Raw genomic sequence first — 22716 nt, forward strand, 5'->3', positions numbered from 1 at the left:
CGGCTATTATTTTCCTGCATCGAGCCTCTGCGCTCTGCAGTGCTCAGCCTGTGTGAGTGGAGGTGGTTATCATGGCCGCCTGAGCGAATCCCGATCCGTCTGTACTCTCTTCTCCGTCTCACTCTCCTCTCTCTCCTCGGCTCCGGGGTCCTACATCTTTCTTTTACACCTTTTCTCGGGCTTAAACTCACTTCGCTAAGGATTTATCATTCATGTCAGAGCTCAAATATGCAGCCTCCTCCGAGAAAGGTAAGTTTTTTCTTCTTCTTTTCTTTGCTTTTCGGTAGTCGAAAATGATGCCCCCCCCCCCTCCCCAGGAAAAAAAACTCAGTAAGGCAGACTCTTATTTTGTCTCGGGGAGTATTTTGAACGTGCCAGTTCATAATGAGCAGTCGGGGACGTAGCTGGCAATGTGGTGTATAATATATAACGTTTTCGCCCATGCAGGAATGCATTTTTCACTTACGATTTCGGGTTTTTGCCCAGTGCGGAGCAAACGGTAATAAGATTGTAGCGGAACTTAACGGTGAACTTAAAATGTTCGTGTGGGGTATTTACTGAGCACACAGCAATGAACGATGTTTTGTTTCGGGTTTTGCTAGCTGTTTGGCACCAGTGATTTCAACTTTCTTCTGACCGATTTAACTTATTTAGTAAATACCGACTTTATAGGCTGCGGAGTCAAAGTCTATAAAGGAGACCCGGACAATATTTTTTATTTGATCTGGACGGTGATAAAAATATTTTTTTAAAGCCTACGTATTTTTTTAACTGTTACAGAATTAAATCGAACATCTAACCGATAACAGAAAAAAAAATGTGTACAGAGAAAAAAATGTGTAGATAGTGACATTTATTTAAACACAGTGATAAAAAAATATGTAGCCTAAAATTTTTCGATTTAGCTACACAGAATATCAGGGGACACAAGAATGTCAACACAAAGATATGGGCATCTGCTTAATATTATTGCAGAATAATGAAAGAATACTGTATGTCACACCCTCAGCAATACTGTACGGACTCGCTAAATTGTTGCAAATCGGTAAGAGTCTAGGTAAAACGAATTGGCGGTATCATCTTGATCACATATTTGGAAATAATTTCCTTTAGGCATCAATCAATTAAGCGCCCTGGACTAAAAAAAGCGTTCTGATGTTTGAGCTAAAAGGACAGTTTGGGATTGTGTTCTGTTTATGTACATTAAAGTATAAATATATCCCTTACTGTCGAAATTGTATTTACAGGTGTACGTAATCTGAACTGGGCTATACACGCACTTTGTAGAAGAGTTATTAGTAGACATACAGTATCAGTAAACCGCTGCAGTTGTAACAGTATTTACCGCTGGCATGAGTGACATTTTAACCCGCGTCATGTATTTTCTTCAAGGTTATATATTGGTGATATTAGCACCTGAAAAATAACGTGCTGAAGTGGCAGTGGGTGGGTATTGGATTCTGGGTTTAATCAAACCACTCGAGACGTGACTTGTAAGATCCTGTCAGTCTTGGGGTGTGTGACCGATTGAGGGTAATTAGAATGCAGTAGAGATTAGCTTATTTATTTTGGGGGTATATTGGTTTCACATGAATTGCAATTTTTTGTTAAAATACTCAGATATAGTGATCTAAATATTTGAAATGGACGCTCCATAATATTTGGCTTGTATCCATGGATTTTTCTTTGCAGTCTAAAGGTGGTTTCTTGTGCTGGGTGATGGTATCCCATTACAGATGTTGGCAAAGTTATCCAAACAGATTGTAAGCCACTTATGGTTCTCAGCGACTGCCCTGAATGTGATGTTTGCTGTACTTACTGTAAGTCATAAAACTTGTAATTTCTTTGTACTGGCTGTTCTCTGAGCGTAGCTAAGGGGTGTTTGGATAAGACATGATAAGCTGCCTTCAGAGATGTTTATGGCATTCGTAGACCAGCAGCTGTGTATCTTTCCATCAGTCAGTGGCTTCTGTTATTTTACATATTTTACATTGTTAAAGAGCCTCTTCTAAATCGCCCCCAACACAGAGGATAGCGGGACATACAGCTTCTTCACGGTAAATCTCAAGACGCCACCGAAACCAATTAACTTCCTCAGAGTTGGCCTCTGTTAATTGTAATTATTTTGTTCTGTTATTCTTGTGAGTGTATCAGGAGTCAGCAGCGCGGGCGCGCTCTGTGAGATTGGAGTTGCCCTCCTGGGCTAAGCCAGCTGTTGATTGAATTTCGCCAGCCAGCGCCCCTGCCCTCTGGGGCTGCCGCAGCCTCTCGGAAACCTGGGCTCGTGGGCGAGGAAGTTGCTAGCTGTCCCGCCTGTCCTCGCTCTTTGTTAAAGAAGCCACCTCAAGGTGTACAGTAGCCAGTCTTGCGTCCACTAGCTGCTGTGTGCTCTCCTGCAAGGGCACTGGTGTTGGGTGAGGGAAAAGAATGGTGGGGTATTTGCAGTGCAGAACTATTGCATATCGTTACAGCTGAAAGTGTATCATGTAATGGGGGGAAAAAACAATAATCTAATCCGGGGAGTTATCTGAATCTGCCGTTCTCTGCTGAAGTGCAAGATGCAGAGTACAGACTGTTCTTGAGAAGGCATGAGTGCCAAATCAAAATCAAAAAGCGGACAGGTTATCTAATATGTTGTCTTGCAAGCATTGTATGTCTGGTATTTTATACCAGTGGCCCAAGAAATAGGGTCATAACTGATGTCACAGCAGGGAAATAACCAGGCTCTTAAAACAAAAATGAATGAACCTCTGGTAAAAAAAAAATATTAGTTTATTCTGTGTCTCCAAATCATTTTAATTTGGATTTTGACACAGTCCACAGTACCCCGCCAGCATGCAATCACAGCTGGCTATTAAGTGGTGGCCCCAGGCGGGGGAACTAGGCAGAGATATGGAAAAATGCTTCTGATTTAGTTCAGATCTAGAGCTTTATTGCTCCCTTTTACGAGAACCTAATTTTTCACCCTGTTTCATTGTTCTTTGCTTGACATTCTTTTCTTTGTGTTTAGCTCCCTCCCTTGGAACTGCGCTGGGGCATTAAAAAGCTAACCGTTGAACAAACAGTGGAGGCAAACTTTTAAAACTGCGCTGTTGGTTATGACAAACAGTGGCCCACTGTCATACACATACACTATATCCATATTAAATGCATACTCCGTATATGCACACAATACAATGGCAGCTTAAAGGAACGTTTAACATTTATCTTCTTCCCGACTTAAAATTAAGATATTTGGCACTCTATATTTATGTCATTAAATTCAAATATGTAATACTGTAGTTCTCTAATTACAGAGGCTGAAAAGGATTTTCATTAGCACTAAGGATACACACTTACTGTAAATGTCAGCATTGTGAATTGGAGTATTTTATGCTGAAACAAAAGGGCGTGCAAACATTTTTTTCTGTAAAAAGCAGGAACGCCATCTGATGCCAGACGCTATTGTAAAATTGTCTTTTCACTGTAATTAACATTCTGTAGTTGTAAATGTGCTTTTTGCAGATTGTCAGGAGGCAGATAATTGGGGGGGGAGTTAAACAACACGTGGCTGATCTTTATTTTTGGGTTTGTAGGTAAAAGTCACCCAAGAACTGAAGAACATTCACGCTGAACAGATGACGAGGCTCCAGGTGAAGCACCAGGCAGAATGTGATCTACTGGAAGACATGAGGTAAACGCACTACTGTATATCATTAAAGAACCCCCCCCAAAAAAGAGGGGAAAGATCCTGATTTATTGGAAGAACATTCAGATTACAAAACTCGGGGATGTGACGAAGGAATTTCCTCTTGGATATCCTGCTCTGGGCCTTAAGAGGTCTGACACAGCTGGAAGCCATAACTGGAACTAATGCCGTGCAAATATTTTCCTTTTTTTTCCCCCTAATGAAAGTGTGAGGCATGTAATAGAAAGATACTTGACATACCAGCTAGGATCTCATTTTACTCCGTAGTATGTTGCAACGCTGTGGAGGCAGCCCGCACAATTTGGTGATTCTCGTCAAAAGGATGTCGGATTACACAATAGCCTTGATGTTAAGTGAGGTCGGAATTCTGTTTTATGCGAGATATGAAATATGCTTTATCGTTGGAAAGCAGTGGGATAGCTGGTGGTGGTAAGCTGTCACCAAGCAGGCCTGTGACAGTGAACGTTTCACACTTTTTCTCGTGCACATTTCTTTTTGATCGATGGGAGAATCGATTATATATTGAAGGGGCCTTGTTTTTTCCAGCAGCCTGAATCGCACTTCTATTCAATATTAACCCTTCAGTAGGAAGGCTATAGGGCTTGAAGAGCTGGAGGCTGGGCATCAGTTCCATTACATGTGAATGGTGCCAAGCTTGGTGTGAGAGTTCTGATATACTGTAGCTAACGCCCGGCTTTAAGGTAGTTTGCTGAGTGTGAGGAATATCACTGAAAATCCCTGTGCAAGTGTCAGAAGCACTGTGGTGGGAAAGAGATGAGTGATGCATTTTCCTCCATATATATTTGAACACCAGTTAAATGAACGCATTACATTTGTGATAATGGTTTGGGGTTCTTTGCACAGCTAGCAGGAGCTACAGAAACCGACTGGATTGTTTTCAACTATGCATTGTTTTGTTTTTTTAATTCCTTGCAGCAATTTCAATCCCCCTGTAACCTTTTTTTTGTGTTCATCGCTCGAAGGAAAATAAAAATGCCGGCGTTCTGCCCGTAAAGTGTAGGAGCATGATCCGTTTGTAGCGATCACGGAGTGTTTTGACTGGAGGAGATGGCCGATTTTGGGATGTGTCCTAGAGACATGAATACAGCTAAACAAGCTGCTGAGAGACCAGATTGCAAAGTCAGAGTGCTGTTCTGTAAATTGCTTAGCAACACCATCTATAGGATTCCCTAAAGACAACCGACTCCATAAATGCTGTCTGATTTTTTTTTAATCCGGGGAGTACCAGGGAGACTTTGTCCGCCACAGAAAGGATAAATCTAGATCTGAAAGTTTTTTTTATTCTTGTTTGTCAAGGAGTAATTGTAATTCCTGTTACTCCCCTGTGTCTTGTTGAAGAACTGTATTTAGGCACTTTGCTGAAATGCAGATCATTTCCAAGAGCTTGTAATAGACTTATTTAAATGTGATAACCCTGTTATTTTGGAAATAACATCCTATGTTATGCATTTTATTTGTTTGTAGGAAGTATGAAGTATTCACCTTTCGGCAGGAATTACCCTAGGCTAGCAAATCAAATATGATTGCCATTGCTGCAAGAAACATAATTTAAAAGGTGCCGTCACAGAAAATACTTGAAAATATAAGTGAGAATGGTAATGTGGAGACATTTCTAATGTGGGGAAATTAGGAAGGAGTTTAATATTAACAGGGATCCATTGTGTGATCCCTTTAATATTTAGTTGCTATATTCAGTCCAAAATGGAAATTGAGGTATTCTGAAATGTAAAAAGAAAATATTGTTTGCATATTTTAATACGCACATGAATTTATCTGCGAAATATTCCTTTATTATAAATAATGGGCTCCATATCATCATGGAGACTTAACCCCTTAAGACGGATTCTTTTCCCAACACGGATATTTTACACTTGAATCTCCAAAGCAGCTCTGTACACATTTACCTAATTAATCCTCAGCCTGCATTAAACCATGAGGGTCTGTGAGAGGTCACTTTCAGATCAGCGCCCTGGCCAGTCAATCAGAGCCGTGCCTTGTCTTTTGTGCTCTTTGGTGGGGTGTCTTTTTAGCAGAAGATAATGCAGTGTCACTGCAGTTACAGCAGACCCTGCAATTGCGCAGTGAAAGCAGCTACAGTAGGTGTGTTAAAGGCACAGTCAGTGGCTGTTTCAGCTGAAGACTGGAAACAGAATGAAAACAGCAGCTAATGGTTTGTCTAAGTGATGTCTCGCCCTTTAAGGCTGGAAAGATAAGAAAGGAAGAAGCGATGCAATGGACTTGAGAATATAGAAGATTTGTGGCAGTGGATGAGATAAAAACATAATCCTGCAGATCTTCCTTCAGCAAGTCACAGGTGTGTACCAGTAAAAGGTTGCTTTTGGTTAGCTTGAAGAGTGCCCGGAAATATTCAAAAAGCACATTTCTGCCCTTCAGAAAAATGTGAATGCCCTGATATCAGAAGTCGTAGCACAGGAAATAAAAAAATATGACCTTCTTGATTTGTTCAATAGGGATTATTCGAAAAATACAGGCATTCTGAAAGAATTCCATAGTTTACATGACTTATCTACATCCATCTAGGATTCTTGTTTAAAGACCAACTTGTTTTTGTTGAAGGAGCTAGATGCATCACATTTTCAATCTGCATTGATCCTGAGGACAAGAGATATGAGGCTGATATGGCCTAAGATAGTTCTGACCAATCCTGATCAGACTCATCGCAGTCATAATCTGTATTATTGTCTTAACCATATTCAGAATAATACTAGAAATATTTACAATATGATTGGGCACTGGTGGTATGCCATACAGTATATTGTACAGTATTAGTTATATACAGACAGTATACAGTATTGGTTAGGTTGTACCGCTATTTAGCTGTGGGGACTAGGGTGATCTTTCTGTTTTTATAGTGCTGTGCCCCCAGTGCAGGGACTTTGGCATTGTAATAGCTGTTACTAAGTGGATGATACCTGCCCCCTCTCCTCACAGGGTGAAGGTAGCTAAAAATACTGAAAGACAAAATTGTTCAAATATACACTAAAGTTACAGGATGTCCTGCTCTGTGTTTAGGAGTTAAGAGGAGGAACATGCTTTATGCCATGCTGGTTTACCCTGGACTTCTTCTGCCACGTATGTCATTGTTTTGAGACTAGTGAAATACAGGAGGGTCAGTCAATTTGACAACCCCATGGAACATTTCTCTTTTATACCCTTTTCATTTTTTTCCCAGGTAAAATAAATTATTTTAAAAGAGCAATGCCCAAAAATGTTATTCTCATTTTTTTTTATTTGGTTGTGATTACAATGCCTCTGGTGTCCAATTACTGCTCTGCCTTATACAGTTCTGTCCTTCAGGGTATTCTCTGTGAAAGTTGATCTTGTAGCAAGTCAAGTTTATTTTCATTCCTCTATGGAAATCTCTGCAGTGGGGAAGTAAACATCCTCTGACTTCTTTCCTTGAAGGAGACAAGATACAGGGCAGTTTCCTCTATACTAACTTCACACTGGAACAGCTGAAATCTCTTAAAACAAGAAGTGGGAAAACAAAAGGATGGTTTTCCCTTTTTTTGCTGATTCTTTTGATACAGGACACCTGCTATGTTTATGAAGTAACATGATAATTGCACATGTTGTCACATAGTGTTCCCCAGTGCGGGGAAAAAAAGAACTTTAAGGTCAGAAATCATTAAAATAATTTACAATGGTCACTTTCATCATTATGCCTGTCAAATTCTGAAAGTTCTTTATTATTATTGGCTGTGCACGTCTCTGGAGCGAGCTCCTTCGGTTCACAGATGTTTTCTGGGAATGAGTTTGAGCTCTTCGGCTCACCTGGAAGCTTTCACTAGGCACATGCGTGATGTAATCTCTTTGGAACTTGTGAGGTGGGATGTTCTAATTTAATCACTTGAATGCTATTAATAGTGGACACACCTGCATCTGGGTGTTCAGCTCTGTAAATCACACTACGTCTCCCCTCCCAGACACCTTCTGTTTAATATTTACAGGTCCATTACACATTAAAATACAGCCTTTGAAGCGTATTTAATCTAGCTACGAGTAGCGTGCTTTAGATAGTGTTAGTATCTTTCTGGAAAGGTGAAAGTGTTTTGAACACCACAGTGTGTTTTGAGAGCAAACATTCAATCGGCCAATCACAGATCAAGGAATGAGGACCTATCTGAATTCCTGTATGGAAATTTACTCCACGGGATGTTTTCCCTATGATTAGCGCGTTCTTGCTTTTGTGCCTCCCAAGGACACGTTTTCGCTCAGCTCGGTTGAAACTTGCCGTGGTATTCCCGTTTAAATGAGTTTGTTTGGGCAAAAAATAAAAGATACACGTCAGTGCATGTGAAGTTACGTTAAGATGGACAGCGACAGCAAGCACGTCCGGTTTTAAAGTGTGGGGGCAACTGGTTCTGTAATGCCCCACCATCAAAGGTCACTTTCTACAGTAAGTGGTCTCTGTAGATGTGAACTCTGCTTGGTCTTGGAAAAGTCAGTGAGCCTCTTAAGTTACTACTATCTGGTAGACAAAAAGAAGCGGGTGCCTAAGTTAATAAAGTGTTTTTCTTCGTTGATATCCAGTTAAAAAACCTGATTGATTGATGGGAGAATTCACTGATCCCCAATCCTCTTCCCTTATTTGAATTGCACTCTTCTATGCTGTCTCCGCAATCTGGAGAGAGCATGTGTGTGGCTTTAATTCCGTGTTCAGCAGGCGCTGCAGAACTGTGAGCAGAATGGTACTGCTTGGCTGCAGTTCTTTTTAGATATGTTCCTCTCAAGGCTGGTCAGCTTGGCCCGAAACTAAAAGCCTGTTCCCTGGGGTCCCGAGGTAATATCTGTAGCTCTGCTCAGCTGGAAATCTCTCCTCAGAATTCTCTGAGAATGCATTACCTTACAAGTCTCTCAAGTGTAGGAGTCTGTCTTGGTGACTACAGGGAATCCTTTTCAAGTTTTCCATTTTGAAGTTAGATGTCCAGCTTCGTAATAAAAAGAAACTTTGTGTCCCTCACCTTTCTTTCTGGATCCCAAGTTAAATTGACTTTCTTCAACAATACCAAAACGACATAAATTGAGGGCTAATAACATACAGTGGTTGTAGTAAGTCAGGTGCATCTGTGTTACCAAGCAAGATGTTTACTATTTTATAAGCTTTATTTCTCCAAATCTGTAGACTAGTTTGTTAAATGTTTTATGTGACAGGTGTGACTGTTCACACGCTACAGATATGGATTAAAGGAACTATAATGCAAACTTCAAGTCAAAATTGGGAGAAGAAAATGTGTATTGTTTCTTAATCATTTAAACAACCCTGGTGTTCTCCAAAATGCCCCTGTCTTCATTTTATTGTGTATTTATAAATGCTGTAAATCCTAACAAACTGTATTAGTGCCATTCACAAAGTCTCCTGCATCCCACTCCTTCCCTTTACAGCTGGGAGAGAGAGCGCTGGAACAGCTATAGATCTCTGCTGTTCAGTCTCTCCAGAACAAGACACATTCTCGGGCATACAGCACATTTCGGAGTTCTGGCAGTGGCAGGATGCCCAATATGAAAATAATAGCCAAGGTTCAAGAGCACCCCATCCCCCAGTGCCTCCTCCCCAGCAAGTCCGCATTACTGAAACCTGCCCAAGACTGAAGCCCCTACTTGAACTTTTGACACCGAAGCACACAGAGGTCAGCACTTGAAAGCACAGTGCTTAGTACAGGAATAGGGCTAGCCTTTTGCATCGGTTTGTTTGTGGTCCAAAGCTTTAGAGAGCTCTACATTATAGGCTGATTGTAAAGACATCATATGAGAGATGAGTATTCTTTTTCTCTGGATATTTATATAAATTCTGGACTCTTGATTATTGTTTGTCGGGCTTTCTCTCATTGATCATCTCAAAATGATCGTTGTTTTCATCAATGATGGGAAACTAAGTGTACACTTTTTAGTTTTGACTAATAATCACAGTCATCTCGTTAGCCTTCTTCATTGCAAATTAAAGAAAAGCATAATAACGTAATCTGAATAGCCTATATGATGAGAGACGGGACTGTGTGGCGTTGTTGGTACTGCATGTTTCTTGATGAAGGATAACTCAAACAGTAGCTCAGGCTGATGTTTCCCCCTGTTAAATAAAACTGAGCTGAAATAACAGAAAAATGTCATCACTACTACTCGAGTGGATCTTCATTTGTGAATATACACCCGATGTGTTCCCACAATAATTAATAAATCATGCTCTTGAGTTCTGTGTGTGAGGCCAGACAGGACTGTGTTCTGTACAGAGATCACATGTTCTTCCCAAGCCCATGTGGGTTTTCTCCAGGTATTCTGGGTTAGAAAGATAGCTCAATGGGTGTTTCTAAGTGGATCCTGTATGCTTGTGTATGAGTGCCCGGTGATCGACGGGTGTCCCATCCAGGGTATTGTCCTGCCTTGTGCCGTATTCTTTCAGCAAAGGCTTTGTGTTGCTGTGCCCCTTACCAGAAATCAATTACTATGGCCTTATTGAGAAGAGAAGCTTGTTCTGTGGGAAGGTGAGAGGTGGATAAAAAAGCCAGAGTTTTTCATAAAGGTGCTGTTGTTTTCTAGAATGGTCTTGTTCTTGCCTGATTCCCAGGCACACACAGATTTGCTTTACTCTGACCATTTGTGCAGATAAAATTAAGTGTGTTGTGATCCTAGGTTTTGCATGATTATGTATGTAATATACGTATGTTAGAATCTGGAGTAAAAGCAGACAGTTTTTTTTAACAAATTAATCTAAATGTATATATAAAATGTTTCCACTGACGAGGCGCATAAAAGACAGGAACCATCTTGCTTGTAGGTGAGAGACAGAGACAGCATAACAGCGATCATTGTTAATATCGTAATAAAATTAAAAAACACCAGCATACCCGACTAATTTGATTGGAGGGGAATTTAGCCAAATGACACTTAATTTCGGTGCTGGCCAGCCTCCAAGAATGAGCCGCGCAGGAGAAATGAAGTGCTGTTTTGCTAGCCTCTGCATCAGTTAAATTGAGATCTATCAAACCTGTGTTGGCATGGTTTGCGCTGCATAATGGCCGATGATGCGAGATATCTTTTATTATTGTGTTTCTATGTAGGTATTACTGTCTTTTTTTATTTATAGATATGACAGCATAGCCTAGCACCTTATTTTGGATGTCTAATGAGACAATTGTCTGAAAATAATGTTGACGTAACACTGCAAAGAAAACATCAGTCTTGCAAATAGTCTGAGAATCAAGACACTTCTTATTTTTTTTCCAAAAATGTACTAGCCACAGTGAATACTACGGTTCTGGGGTGTTTTACTATCTCACTGGCGTATAGCTGGAAGACTCTGGTGATTCCAGGGTTTCTGGTATGTGTGGGTGTTGACAGGTATTATTACCAAAATTCTGAGGCCAATTTTTCTCCCTATTTTGTCCTTGCAAACATATGATGTGGGAACGTCCCCACAATCTAAATAACTTCTTTAGCAACCACAGCTGCTTTTAAATTCTAAAACTGATAAAAAAAAAATGCTGGGGGTCTGCTTTCACCCCATGTAGAGTTCCATGTGGAACTGTATAAAATGGATCGCGTGTCAATGGAAGGTGCCCGCAAAAGTATGAATACGAATGTTAGTGTGCCGTTCGGAGACTGGACCCAGCAGAGATCCCAGATGACTGTTGACATAAAAGGGGTGCTAAAGCAGTGTTGAGTCTGTTTCTGTTCGCCAGAGTCTGTATAGGTACAGCACACAACCCCCAGGCAGTGGCTGTCTTGTGCTGCAGTTGGTTTTCCACGACAGGTCCTGTCATTGTCACGTATTACCTGGAACACTTGTCTTCCTCCTATACTTTTCAGGAACTGATTCTTAGTTCCCCTTGGAAGCAGTGTCGAGGAGAGTAAGAACTATATTGCTGTCAGTGTGAGCTGAGCTTCACTTGCTCCTGGTTATGAAATAAAAATAAATGATTCTGGTCAGCTCTACGATTGCAAGCCTGATGTGAACTGGGACACGCGTATATGTCTAACGCAGCATCATTTTAACTTAATCAAAGATTTTCTTCTCAGTTTAAGCTGTACTGCTGTCGTTATTTCTGCAGCTGACATCTGGAAGCAGAACTATATGCAGTACTGTATATTTAGGTGAATGGAGTTTGTCCTGTCTAGAGATCCGCTTAGCCAGCGTTTTCCCAGGGATGTTTCTGCACACACTTGGCCATAGAGATTGTGGCTTTGTGACTGTTGTGGTTCAGTGGCAGTAAGGCAGTAAGGAATGGGGCATGAGGACAGGCAGTTAGCACTGGATATGTTCATCTCTGTAAACTGGAGTGAGGGGTGTTCCCAAATGATAGTGCACTGTTGTCAACTGCAACAAGGTACCCTTTTCCATTCTTTTCAACTCTGCCATGAAAATAAAATAATTGCCAGTAACTTGTTGTTTCGGTGGAAAACTCTTTAAACTGAAGAATGACATGGCCCTCTTACCCGTGGCCTCTCCAATACAAAATAAGATTTAGCCTAATTTATTACAGTTATAAGAGCCCACAAAAATGATTTATCCTTCCCTCTTTCAGAAACAATGAAGGCAGTAACACTGTCTGCTACAGAACATGTATCTGAAAAATGGAAAAAAGGGTTTTTTACCTTAAGGGGACATCAAATATGTCTTAAAAGCTACCCTGTCTAGGTGAGGGGATCCAGTAAAAGACATTCTGTAGTAAACCTGACTCGAGTGGTTTTTCAGTTCTGGTCTCCCAACTTTGTTTCACTTTTGTTTCTTTGTCTTTCTGCCGGCCTTTTCTGTCATCTTATCTCTGTGCTTTATTATTCTTTTTCCCCCTTCTGGTACTGGTTTAGCTATAAAAAAAATCCAAATCTGTGTTTATTTCTCAATCACCGTGAGAAGAGTCAAAAAGCCCTGAAAATTGCTAGTTGGTTCCAAGACTGTTTGAACCACAGTGGTCTAAAAAAAATAACTGTTCAATAAGCAAAGTACCAGGTGGGAGACAATGGTCTGTCATAGACACTTGTTTCCAAAATATTGCAAATCCCACCAGATAACCTCAAATAACAAGTGAGAAATGAGGGAAGAGGCTTGTTTTCCAGTGAGCAGCTGCATTGAAAGAGTACCATCTCTGTGGCATGACATTCACTTTGACCTTTTATTGTTGTAGAATTAAGAAAAAAGCTATATACTTCCCATATGGTTTTAGAGCAAAACAATAAGCAAAGTTAAATCTTGTGAATCTAGCCATTTTTTTCTAAGGGAGCAGCAAACAGCAAAAATTTCTCTCATTAAAACCTGACACTCATCTGCTTTATGGTGTTAGTGGTTGGCTAAATATACTGTATGTGCCTCGCATGTATAATTAGTCAGCTATGTAGTTGGTTCTTAATATTCTATTTATTTTTTAAGTGTTCTGAAATGCTTTAATGGTGAACAATGCTTAAGCACCACTTGAAAAATGTTAAATCAGTTTTATCCTTTTTTTCAAGCTTACCAAATCTGTTTTGTAAATGTATTTGTCAGACTGTATACAGTAAAAGATAACTTAAAACAGTAACAGGTTCGTGTGGTAATGTGAATACATAATTCAGTGTTTGCCACTTCTTATGACTTATTTTAAGCCAACAAGTAGGACCAACATGACCTACTTGTGTTTTGATGCATTAGTGAGCAACTATATGATCTCACTCCATGCAAATGCCTGGACTGGGAGAATAGACACTCACTGTCAGACAGTGTAATTTAAGCTGATTCAAAACAAGTTACAGTAAGTGACAGGTCGTTCGTTACTGATCCAGAGTTTTCAGTGGATCGGTAGATTGCTGTGTAGTACTGAGTTCCTCGCTTTTTATTAATATTTCTCCCCCGTGTTTTGGGAGCTGAAACTATTCATTTACTTTAATTGATACACCACTGTGCAGCTGTGTTTCTACAGTATATCCTGTTCTCTGTGTTGTATGTGGACTTTCTGAATGATCGTGCCTGATGAATTTGTCAGTATGCCAAGTCGGAGCTCTAGGAAAAGAGAACACGCACTACTTTCTCTTGCATATCTTGCGAAATGTGATTAAGTTTTATTTACTTTTGTGTGTACTAGTGGAATTGTTAACACCCACTGCTTTTTTTAAAATGATTAAATATCAAACTTAGAACATAATTGGCTGTTATCTGTTTCAGTGAGTGTATACTTCATATTAGAGTCAGGGACTGTACAGGTGCTGTAGTACAGCTCAAATATTTCTCTTTATGTATTGTTCAACTTTTTCTTATCATTTTTGTGTTTTGCACTTCAGCATTTAATTTATATTGTTTGTTCCTGCTATGCTCCCTGTGTTTTTTTTTTTATAAACAGGTAGATATCGCATACTTCCTGTTAGAGCAAAGGTTTAGAAACACGAACTGTTACAGATTTCACAGGAAGTGGTAATGAAAGATGGCCCTTGTTATATTGCATCCTGTACTTTGAAATAAGTAGAGAGCTCACTGGCTCAGTTGGCACTAGACATCACCTGTCTCCGCTTCCTCCTCCCAACAGTGTTAGAGGATTATATAGCAGAATAAATCAAAGGATAAATTCATTGTCTCTCTTCTCTTATGAAGTCCCTTGTGACCTACTTTTCTTCTTTTTTTCGTTTTTAGTGACAGCATTGTTGTCCTTGAGTCTTTTTATGTAATCTGGCATCTGTCAAATCCCGCTGGTGCATTCACTGAAAGCATATAGACACACAAAGCATACTTCATAGCAAGAATGTTTTAGAAAGCAAATAGGGATGAGTTGCTTTGGCCACATGTCAATAAAAAGTTCAAATGTAGCACAAACCAAAAAAGCAAGCTTGTTGCTCCCTTGACAGTGGCAGAGAATGATCCCACAAAGAAGTGAAAAATGAATTCAGCAGTTTGTATTCCATATTTTCTGCACCCCTGCATATGGATTTGGGAAGAGCCAATATTCTCAGTTTGTAGATAATTGCAATAGGTTTAATGTATGCTTTGATTCATGAAGAAAAGTTAACAAGTATTAAAGATTTTATCATGCCACCCAAGCTGCTGTATTATATTAAACTTCTTCCCATTTTGTGAGTGAGTGTCTATCTGAGAGAGTGGGCTTTGGTTTTAAATTTAGGTATGAGGTGTGAGCTGTTGTATGTTACACAAATGTTGGATGTGGCTGTACTGTAAATAGTGGAGGTCTGCTCACACTCTTTGAGGAGAGCGGAAAAAAAAAAAGCAATTGTGTTTTTTAAGCACTTTAAATGTGGGTTGTCCTAATAAAAGGAGAAGATAATGCTGTCTTTTCTGCTAGCTGAATGCCTGGCTAGTAATTAGCAAGCCCCTGCAATTATAGATTTAAGTATCATTATCTTCCCTCTATCTTGGACAGGTTCCAAAGCATCAACAGTAGTTTTTACTTGCACAGTTTTAACAAGAAAATAAATTTCCCCAAGTGCCTGTAAAAAAAAAAAACACTTTACCTGGATTTTCATATCTCTTGTGCTTTTTACATAACTTCTGCTGTTTTAGCTTTTCATATCATCAAAAGATCAGTGCAAGAGGCTCTTCAGAAACAAAACAAGACAACTTTGGAATCCTGCTGCTTAGAATCTGTGGTGACCTTTGACCTTTGACCCGTGTGACTCAGTTTCCTGTGAAGCTGAAATGAGAGAGCAGGGTCATAAGGGAAAGTATTTCTGCGGCCTTACTGATCTGATGGTGCTGGACTGTGCTCTTCACAGATGAGTTATACAGGATGTGGGAGCCAGAGAGCAGCAAGATCCCTGGACAGACAAGGAGACGCTGCACAGTAATTAATAGTTTATTAATCAGTTGCGTTCGCTTTGCACTTTTCCTCTCAAAGGCTCCTTCACATATACTGTAGACACAGGACCAATTCATCTACTGCTGAAGAAGTGCAGCTGTACTTGGTTCACATTTGGCTGCAGCCCCACAACAGAACTGATCAGGTAGAGAAGGGAGAAGTTACTACACAAATTGGATTAAAGGGGATATTTAGGGAGGCTGGATTGTACAAGCCGAAACTCCTAGCTAAAACCCTTTTCTTCTGAACAGTGCCATGGGATCTTTAATGACGGATCAGAACCTTGTTTAACTTCTTATCTGAAGGACGGTACCTCCTCTGGCCTAGTGTCCCTTGTCACCATACTGGGCTACTGTGTGTGAGAGACGTGTGCTTACAGGAGTGACCTGGTTTTCCTGAGAAGTTGACATCCCAGTACTGTCCAGGTCCAGCCTTGCTTAATTTCCAAAATCCACAGAGATCAGGCTACAAGGTGGTTAATTGCTTGTTGCAGAGCAACAGTTTTCCGATTTTTGGGAGCTGGGAATACAATGCAGTAATACGTAGGATATTTCATGACTTGCTGATCTACACCTCATCATTTTTACTGCGATTTCCATGTTGTAATAAGTATTCTAAGTCTTTTAGTATGTGGCTTTAACTTATGACAAATGCCAATGCGAGTTTTGAACGGTAAAGAAATACATTTAAATCAGAAAAGATGTTATTTTTTTAATCAGGTCTGTGTGAGTGTACTTTTGTTTTTTTCTTTGCTGATGTGGAATTTTTTTTTTTACCTCTGCAATCTGGCAGGAAACAAATGTGGTCAATCAACTGAAAAATAGCCCCAGAGTCCATAAAAAAGGGATTTTTTTTGCTTTCTTGTTCTGCTTTAATTGAAGTGTGGGGAAATCCTCTCAAGACTGAATTCTTCACACACCTGTACGCCTACCCCCAACACCACCATCACTACCGCACAGGAAGAAGCTGGGCCCCTGGGAGAAATCTGAAGACTTGATCTTTCTATGTGTTGTAGAGTTCACATTCTTGTATATCGCTTGGCAATCAAATGTAAAAACGTTCTGTGACATTTAGACTACTGGAAACTTATGAGTTCACTTTTATGACTGTAAAAATTAAGAGAAAAGTGATCTTTTTTTAATATGGTCAAAGATGATTCCATGCTGAAAAGAAAGAAAAGTGACATACACAAACTTTTTGGCTGTAGAGCCTTCTTCAGGTATTTAGCGTGCAGAGTGATAAAGCCCTCTAACCTTTGGTTTTAAGTATGCATAAATCTGTGTGGATAAAAATGTTTGCTAGTGACAGGGGATCAATTTTGTCCTCAGATTCATTTAGTTGACATCTCAGACAGATGTAGTTTTCAACGTCCTCTCTTTCAGGAAGGCAGTCGATATCACTCTCGGGTGAAGTTATTTATAAGTGCCGTCTTTTGTCCACAGATGGTTTTATACAGTTTATGTTCCGTATTTCTGTATCATGAAACAAAAAGGTCAGTGCTGACCAGGAATCAAGCAACAGTCAAAAAGCAAGGTTTAATGTCATGTCATTTGACAAACCACTTTATACCATACGATGTGAAGGTTTAATGTTCTCACAGAATTACTTATTATTGAAGATAATGTAACCTTAACATAGGAATTTATTAGGTGGGCGTGCCTGCACACAGTCCTTCCTAACGGCACTCATGCCTCTTAAAAATTCAGAACACTGTGTGATAAAGGGCTGAATTAAAGCTTGCTGGAAGCTGGTAAAGAAATCTGGCAAAGCTCAGGGATTTGCAGTAAGTCATGTATTACATAACAGTCAGCAGATCAGGCATCACACAGATGTGGGCTGAGCCATGGGGAAAAATTCACTCTTTGTCTGAAGACTTGTGTTACAGTCAGGCAGGCCCATAACAAGAACTGCCCTGCCTGAACAGCAGGGAGAGGTTTTAGAATGTGCTTAAAGCAGTTATCTGAGGGAGGTTTAAGCCAATTGCTTTTTGGAAAGAACTAAAAAAGTTGATGTATAAAGATACGCACCCTGGGCCGGGCGCAGATGTTCACGAGAGAATGCTACACGTGTTTTGCGAGCAGCTGGCAGGAACAGAAGACAGTGATTATGGGGGATGCCAGTTCGAACAGCACCTTTCATCCCCAACATACTGTAGAAGTCAAAATGCCTCACCCCACCAGCCTGTGCCACAGGATATACCTTTAAACCTTTTTTCCACGTGAATTCCATCACAGAAGGATACTTTCCCTGGAGAACTCTTTTCTTCCTGACGTGGATCTCGAGTGTGTTCTGACTGTTCAGGTGGACCTGTCCATTGGGTCAGTAGCTGAGCTGTTACATAAACAGGCTGAGCCTGACTCAGCTCTTGGGGTCAGCACGGTTCAGGCTGGCTTTCATTGCAGGGCTGTTGTCTTGCCAAACAGCAGAGCCCCTAGAGGAATCATTGCATGCTTGGTTTGCTTTGGCAAACTATTCAACGTAGGAGAAATAATCTCTCTTTTAGTCGTGAGTAACCCTCAATACTATGCCCCTTAGCAAGCAAGCAAGCGAAACGTTCTGTATACCTCCAAATAGCAAACAAACTAAATGCTGACCTATTCTTGTGATGTAGAGTGGTGGAGAACAGAAGGTTGACAAGCAGTGTAAAATAGTTCTTTAAAAAGCCTTCAAACGGTGTGTGGTACTAACGAAGGAAATATTTTGTTCTCACATACTGTGGTATATTTTATTATGGCTCCAGTTCTAAGTTGTTTCTTTTTCTCTTGTACAGAACTTTCAGCCAAAAGAAGTCTGCCATAGAGAAGGACTATGCACAGGTATGTTGTGTGATTCCATTTTTTTAAATCACCACCTTGCATTGCTAAACATTATAAGTGAGTTCCTGATTTGACATCTATTGGAACACTTACCGTTGGGTAATTTGTTTTTGCAAAGGGTGCAGTACAAAGACTTAAATGAAGGGGGTGTTAATCTCAAAATCAGACCAGGAAGGCAATTCTTCAGTTACCTGTTGTATTGTATGCATGAAATTTAGCTGCTTCAGATTGAATTATACAGCAATTTAAATGTCTTTCTGGGTATGATGTTGCAGATAGGCTGAATGCTTTAATTTGGCTAGCAATTATTTATCAAATGCACAGTTTGTCCATGTACTTATTAAAGAAAAAAATAAGAATTTGTCATATATGAACACATTTATGCATGTGTATATAATTTAATGGTAGCGAGGTAATAAGATATAGTTTGCTGCATCTCGATTTCTAAGTGTAGTCTAAGAAATATACTATTTTCATAAAAAATGGGGATATGAACTGAGATTCGCACTGAATTAATATTGAATATCTGAAGCAAAATCTCAGCCACACGGCCTGCATGAATTAATCCTAGTCCTGCATGAGGCGATGAGTCAGCAGAGTTTCACCTGTGACGAATCTGGAATCGATGCAGTGTGCCACACTCCAGAGCTTTGCAATGGGAGAGACAGGCACACAACAGCAGGGCAAGGGCAAGAGCAGGGTGCCATCAGGATGTGGAGCCTGAGTTTGCCTTCCCTGTGACTCAGCACAGTCAACCAGCAGTGCTGCAGTGTCTAAGAGTTAGGAAAGAGGTTGGTTACGCATCTTGGTCCTAATATGGCTCTCTTGGCAGAGGAGGCACTATCTGAATATCTGATTCTTAATGTGTTTTTTTTTTAATTGGGCAGTCTCGAGTCAGATTGTTCCAGTACATTTGTGAGATGCAGGTTATATTCCGTATACACTGAGGAGTATTGGGATCAGAGTATTGTGTTTAAGTCGGACAACTCTGGGGATGTTTGTTCCTTAGATGAGATTTTAGTACAGTTTGCTCCCTTCTACTACAAAAGCTGTTGTTTGTGTTGTAACTTTTGGAAAACACTTTACTTCCTGTAATTCACAAAATGTAACAATGTTGTATTCAGTACATTACATATTGTTTTATTGTTTCAGATGCCAGGCTTTTCCATGTTTTAATAGAAATGAAACTCCAGGGCTACTGTTCCGTACTTTGCTCTGAGTTTCCACATATACAGTAGATTCCAAATATAGATGTACAGATCGACAGTAACCATTTAAAATACTTATTTTTTTTTAAATGGAGGTGGCCTTTGTGACAAAGCGTTTGAACTAGCAGAAGTTTATACAGCAGTGCTTGTGCTTGCTTTTCAGAAGCCTTTTTGGAAGAGCTTTTCTTCATTATGTGTAACACAAATACAAAACATTGCAGCTATGCACACTTTGACGTGCAGCTTAGTATAGTCTGATATTTACCACAGTTTCTTTTATTCTGTGTTACTGTCACAAAATTTAACTTACAGTTTGATTCCTTAAATTCTTCTGTGGGCATACTTAATCATAATTCTGTCTCATCTCCTGCATCTGTTGAATTCCAGTATTTTTTTTAACTTCAGATATGCATTATCCTGTACATGTACATGACCTTACTTGTGCAGGTTTTACTGCATTTACACTGGACATTTTTTTGTTCAATCTTGAATCTGGGTTGCTGAAACCAAAGTTTGGATCTCCTTTGCTGCAGCTCACCGGTCTGTTCACTGCCACATAATAAATGTGATCCTCACATGAACCCTGCTCTGGGTCAGTGGTTCTTTTACTTTTCTCTTTGAAGAGAGATTTGGGTTCAGATGGTTTTGCGCTCGGCAGCTCTAAAAAATAGAAAAATGTACTTGCTGCTGTGCTGCCAGAACTAGTTATTGCAAAGGTCAATTACTCAATTTCTAGACTAAATACTTTTCCGTAGTACAAAGGCGGTTCAGCGTTTTGAGGTAGTATAAATTCTGCAAGATTTATCTTGGAGATCTGGCACACAACCCGAATACAGACCCCATCACCAATTTGTTTGTGACAGCAGCTGGTCTCTCATTTCCATGTGCAAAGTTATTTAAAACTTGGTGGAACAGTTGAGCTGTTCATCAATAAAACCTTTAAATCCTGCAGTTCTCTCATCCTGCTGCTGGGAGTCGGGGGCCTCAGTCATCCTTCAGCAAACATTCCCATGGCCAGACTTCCACTCTGTCAAGCTGCTGCAGTTCATTTCCACAGGGGCATGCCAACCACAGGCAGGAAGTGTGCGCAGTGATACAGCAACGGCAAATAGGGCCTTTCAGCCTTTGCCTACCTTGGCATCGCCTTCTAGTAGATACAGAAATACTTCCTAAAGAACTCTGGCCGACGTCCAGTTGAAGACCAGCAGGGCAAAGTTAGCTGGATTGGTTGCTACCACAGTGCCGTTAGATACGCTAATTGGATGAAAAACATAAAAGCTTTAAGTAGCCTCATCCTTGCATAAAAGCTAGTTACCTTGCTGCGTATTATCGGTTGAGGTAAGTGTCTTCTGTCTTGCCATTAGGAATGTTTTCTAATCCCCGATGAGCGAAGATAGTTAACCTTGGCTTAATGTCGTGCCCCTGCCGTTACCGTTCAGTGATCTCCTCTTTTTTGTAGCGGGGGAATTACCAGCGGGAGCCCCTTAGCGTGCGCGCGATTGTACCGAGGGTGCCCAGAAAAGAATGGGCCGCATTTTTTAGAAAACAGACTTGAAACTTTCGGCACCGTAAAATTAAGCGGCCCCTTCTTTTTGGCAGAGTTCTTAAAATATTCATATAGAATCCCGTAACGATTAGTCGTTAAGAAGCATTGACCCAGAAAAATGGCGGGAACTTTTACTTTTACAGTTACTTTCTGACTGAACTACTTCTTATTTGGCTGATGGTCTCAAATGTGGCTAGCTTTCACAAGGAGTCGACCTCACATTCTCACCCTGCCCCTTTAATCGGAAAAGTTTGACAAAGCCATGCACTGAACACCTGTATCCATCCTTAGAGCTGGGACTGTGTGAAAGCTTCCACGTCTTTTTCTCATTGTCCAGTCTTGGTCCTGGGCATGCCATCCCCCGCAAGGACAAGAGGGAAACTCAGTGCCCACGATTTCCAGTGTCTGACTTGAAGTACCCAGATATCTCCACCTGTTGAATGGACTTGAGATGCTTCAGGCAAATCTGGCAGGATTTAGCAGGTCACCAAATCTGCCAAAGATGGATTTGAAAATACTCTATGAAAACGTGAAAGGTGTTTGTACCAATCCACCTGAAAAAGCACCCAGACCTTTTTAAAACATCTCCCGTCCACTTCAGCCTTTCCTGCAATTGGAGTAATTGTTGGTGTTTGTTTTGTTTGTTTTTTGCTGTTGTGATGTCCCACTGTATATTGCAATAATGTATAAACATCTTTATTGACATTGTTTCAACTCAACTTGACCCAGTTATTAAAAAGCAACTGACTTTGTGGTTTTAGTTTAATTTGAAAATCTTGTATTTAAATTACATTTAACTTTTTATGTTGAGAAATACAAAGTTGGGGTTGTTTGCCTGTCCAGACGGCTCTGAGTTAGTTGCCTTGTCAGTGTATCATTACAGTACCCACACTCTCCAAATAAAAATAAAAATCAAGAATTGGTTCTGTGAGGTGGCCATCGGGGACTTTTTTTAAGCTAAAACCTTTCGTTGTTCTGGAAAGATCCTAAATAAAGCTCCCCCTGTTGATTGTGCTAGGTGTTGGAGTTTTGTGGTTTTTCCAGCTGATGCCAGGCAGGGCGGTTTCGTTTAGTCCAGCCATTTTGTTTGCTTGCTGTGTCTAGGTCCAAGAATAGCCCCAGTCAAGTGTGACATCGTCTGGCTCCAATGGTTTGCTATTTCTGTCTTAATAAGTGAGGCAGGTTGGGACTTCGGCGAATGCTGCAGATTTCTCTGATTGTTGACTACAGTTTTAAACCCAGCCTTTGGCAGAGAGCACGGCTTCAGGCTGATGGCAGAAAAGAATAATTAGTGAGGCAATTTTTATATTTGTCCATTTTGTTTGCATTTCTTAGAAGCTGCACTGTTGTACTGTATCTGTTTTTTTTGCTGAATAATATACCCCCCCCCACCACCACCACTACCCTTTTCTCATGTTCCGTAAAGGACGTGAAAGGGAAAGTTAGTGACTCGCACTCCTGCATTCTAATTCCGAGAGCTTTTTCCAAAATAATGATTATTTCTTAATCTGGTTTATTTAACAAAATAATCCTCTGGAAACACTGGTTCAGACCAGGTTTGAGAATACCGTCACCTTAACAGAATCATGATGTCGCATTCAGCTGTTGCCAAAATGGGAAGGCTTTAACAGTTAAAGGGCAGCAGGTT

General features: G+C 40.3%; 1 protein-coding gene across 2 annotated transcripts in view; it reads left to right on the forward strand.

Moving 5' to 3' along the window:
* Positions 1-117: 117 nt before the first annotated feature.
* The window catches only part of LOC148658128 (F-BAR and double SH3 domains protein 2-like), an 82673-nt gene continuing 60074 nt past the window's right edge, over positions 118-22716 (forward strand). For both annotated transcript variants that reach the window (XM_088639120.1, XM_088639121.1), the window contains exons 1-3: positions 118-249; positions 3576-3673; positions 18269-18314. In XM_088639120.1, coding sequence (XP_088495246.1) covers positions 229-249; positions 3576-3673; positions 18269-18314 — 165 coding nt within the window. In that variant the 5' untranslated portion in view covers positions 118-228. The remainder of the gene's footprint in view (positions 250-3575; positions 3674-18268; positions 18315-22716) is intronic.

Source organism: Lepisosteus platostomus, chromosome 7 (genome assembly GCF_059453375.1).
Source record: "Lepisosteus platostomus isolate fLepPlt1 chromosome 7, fLepPlt1.hap1, whole genome shotgun sequence".
In the NCBI taxonomy this organism is placed as follows: domain Eukaryota; kingdom Metazoa; phylum Chordata; class Actinopteri; order Semionotiformes; family Lepisosteidae; genus Lepisosteus; species Lepisosteus platostomus.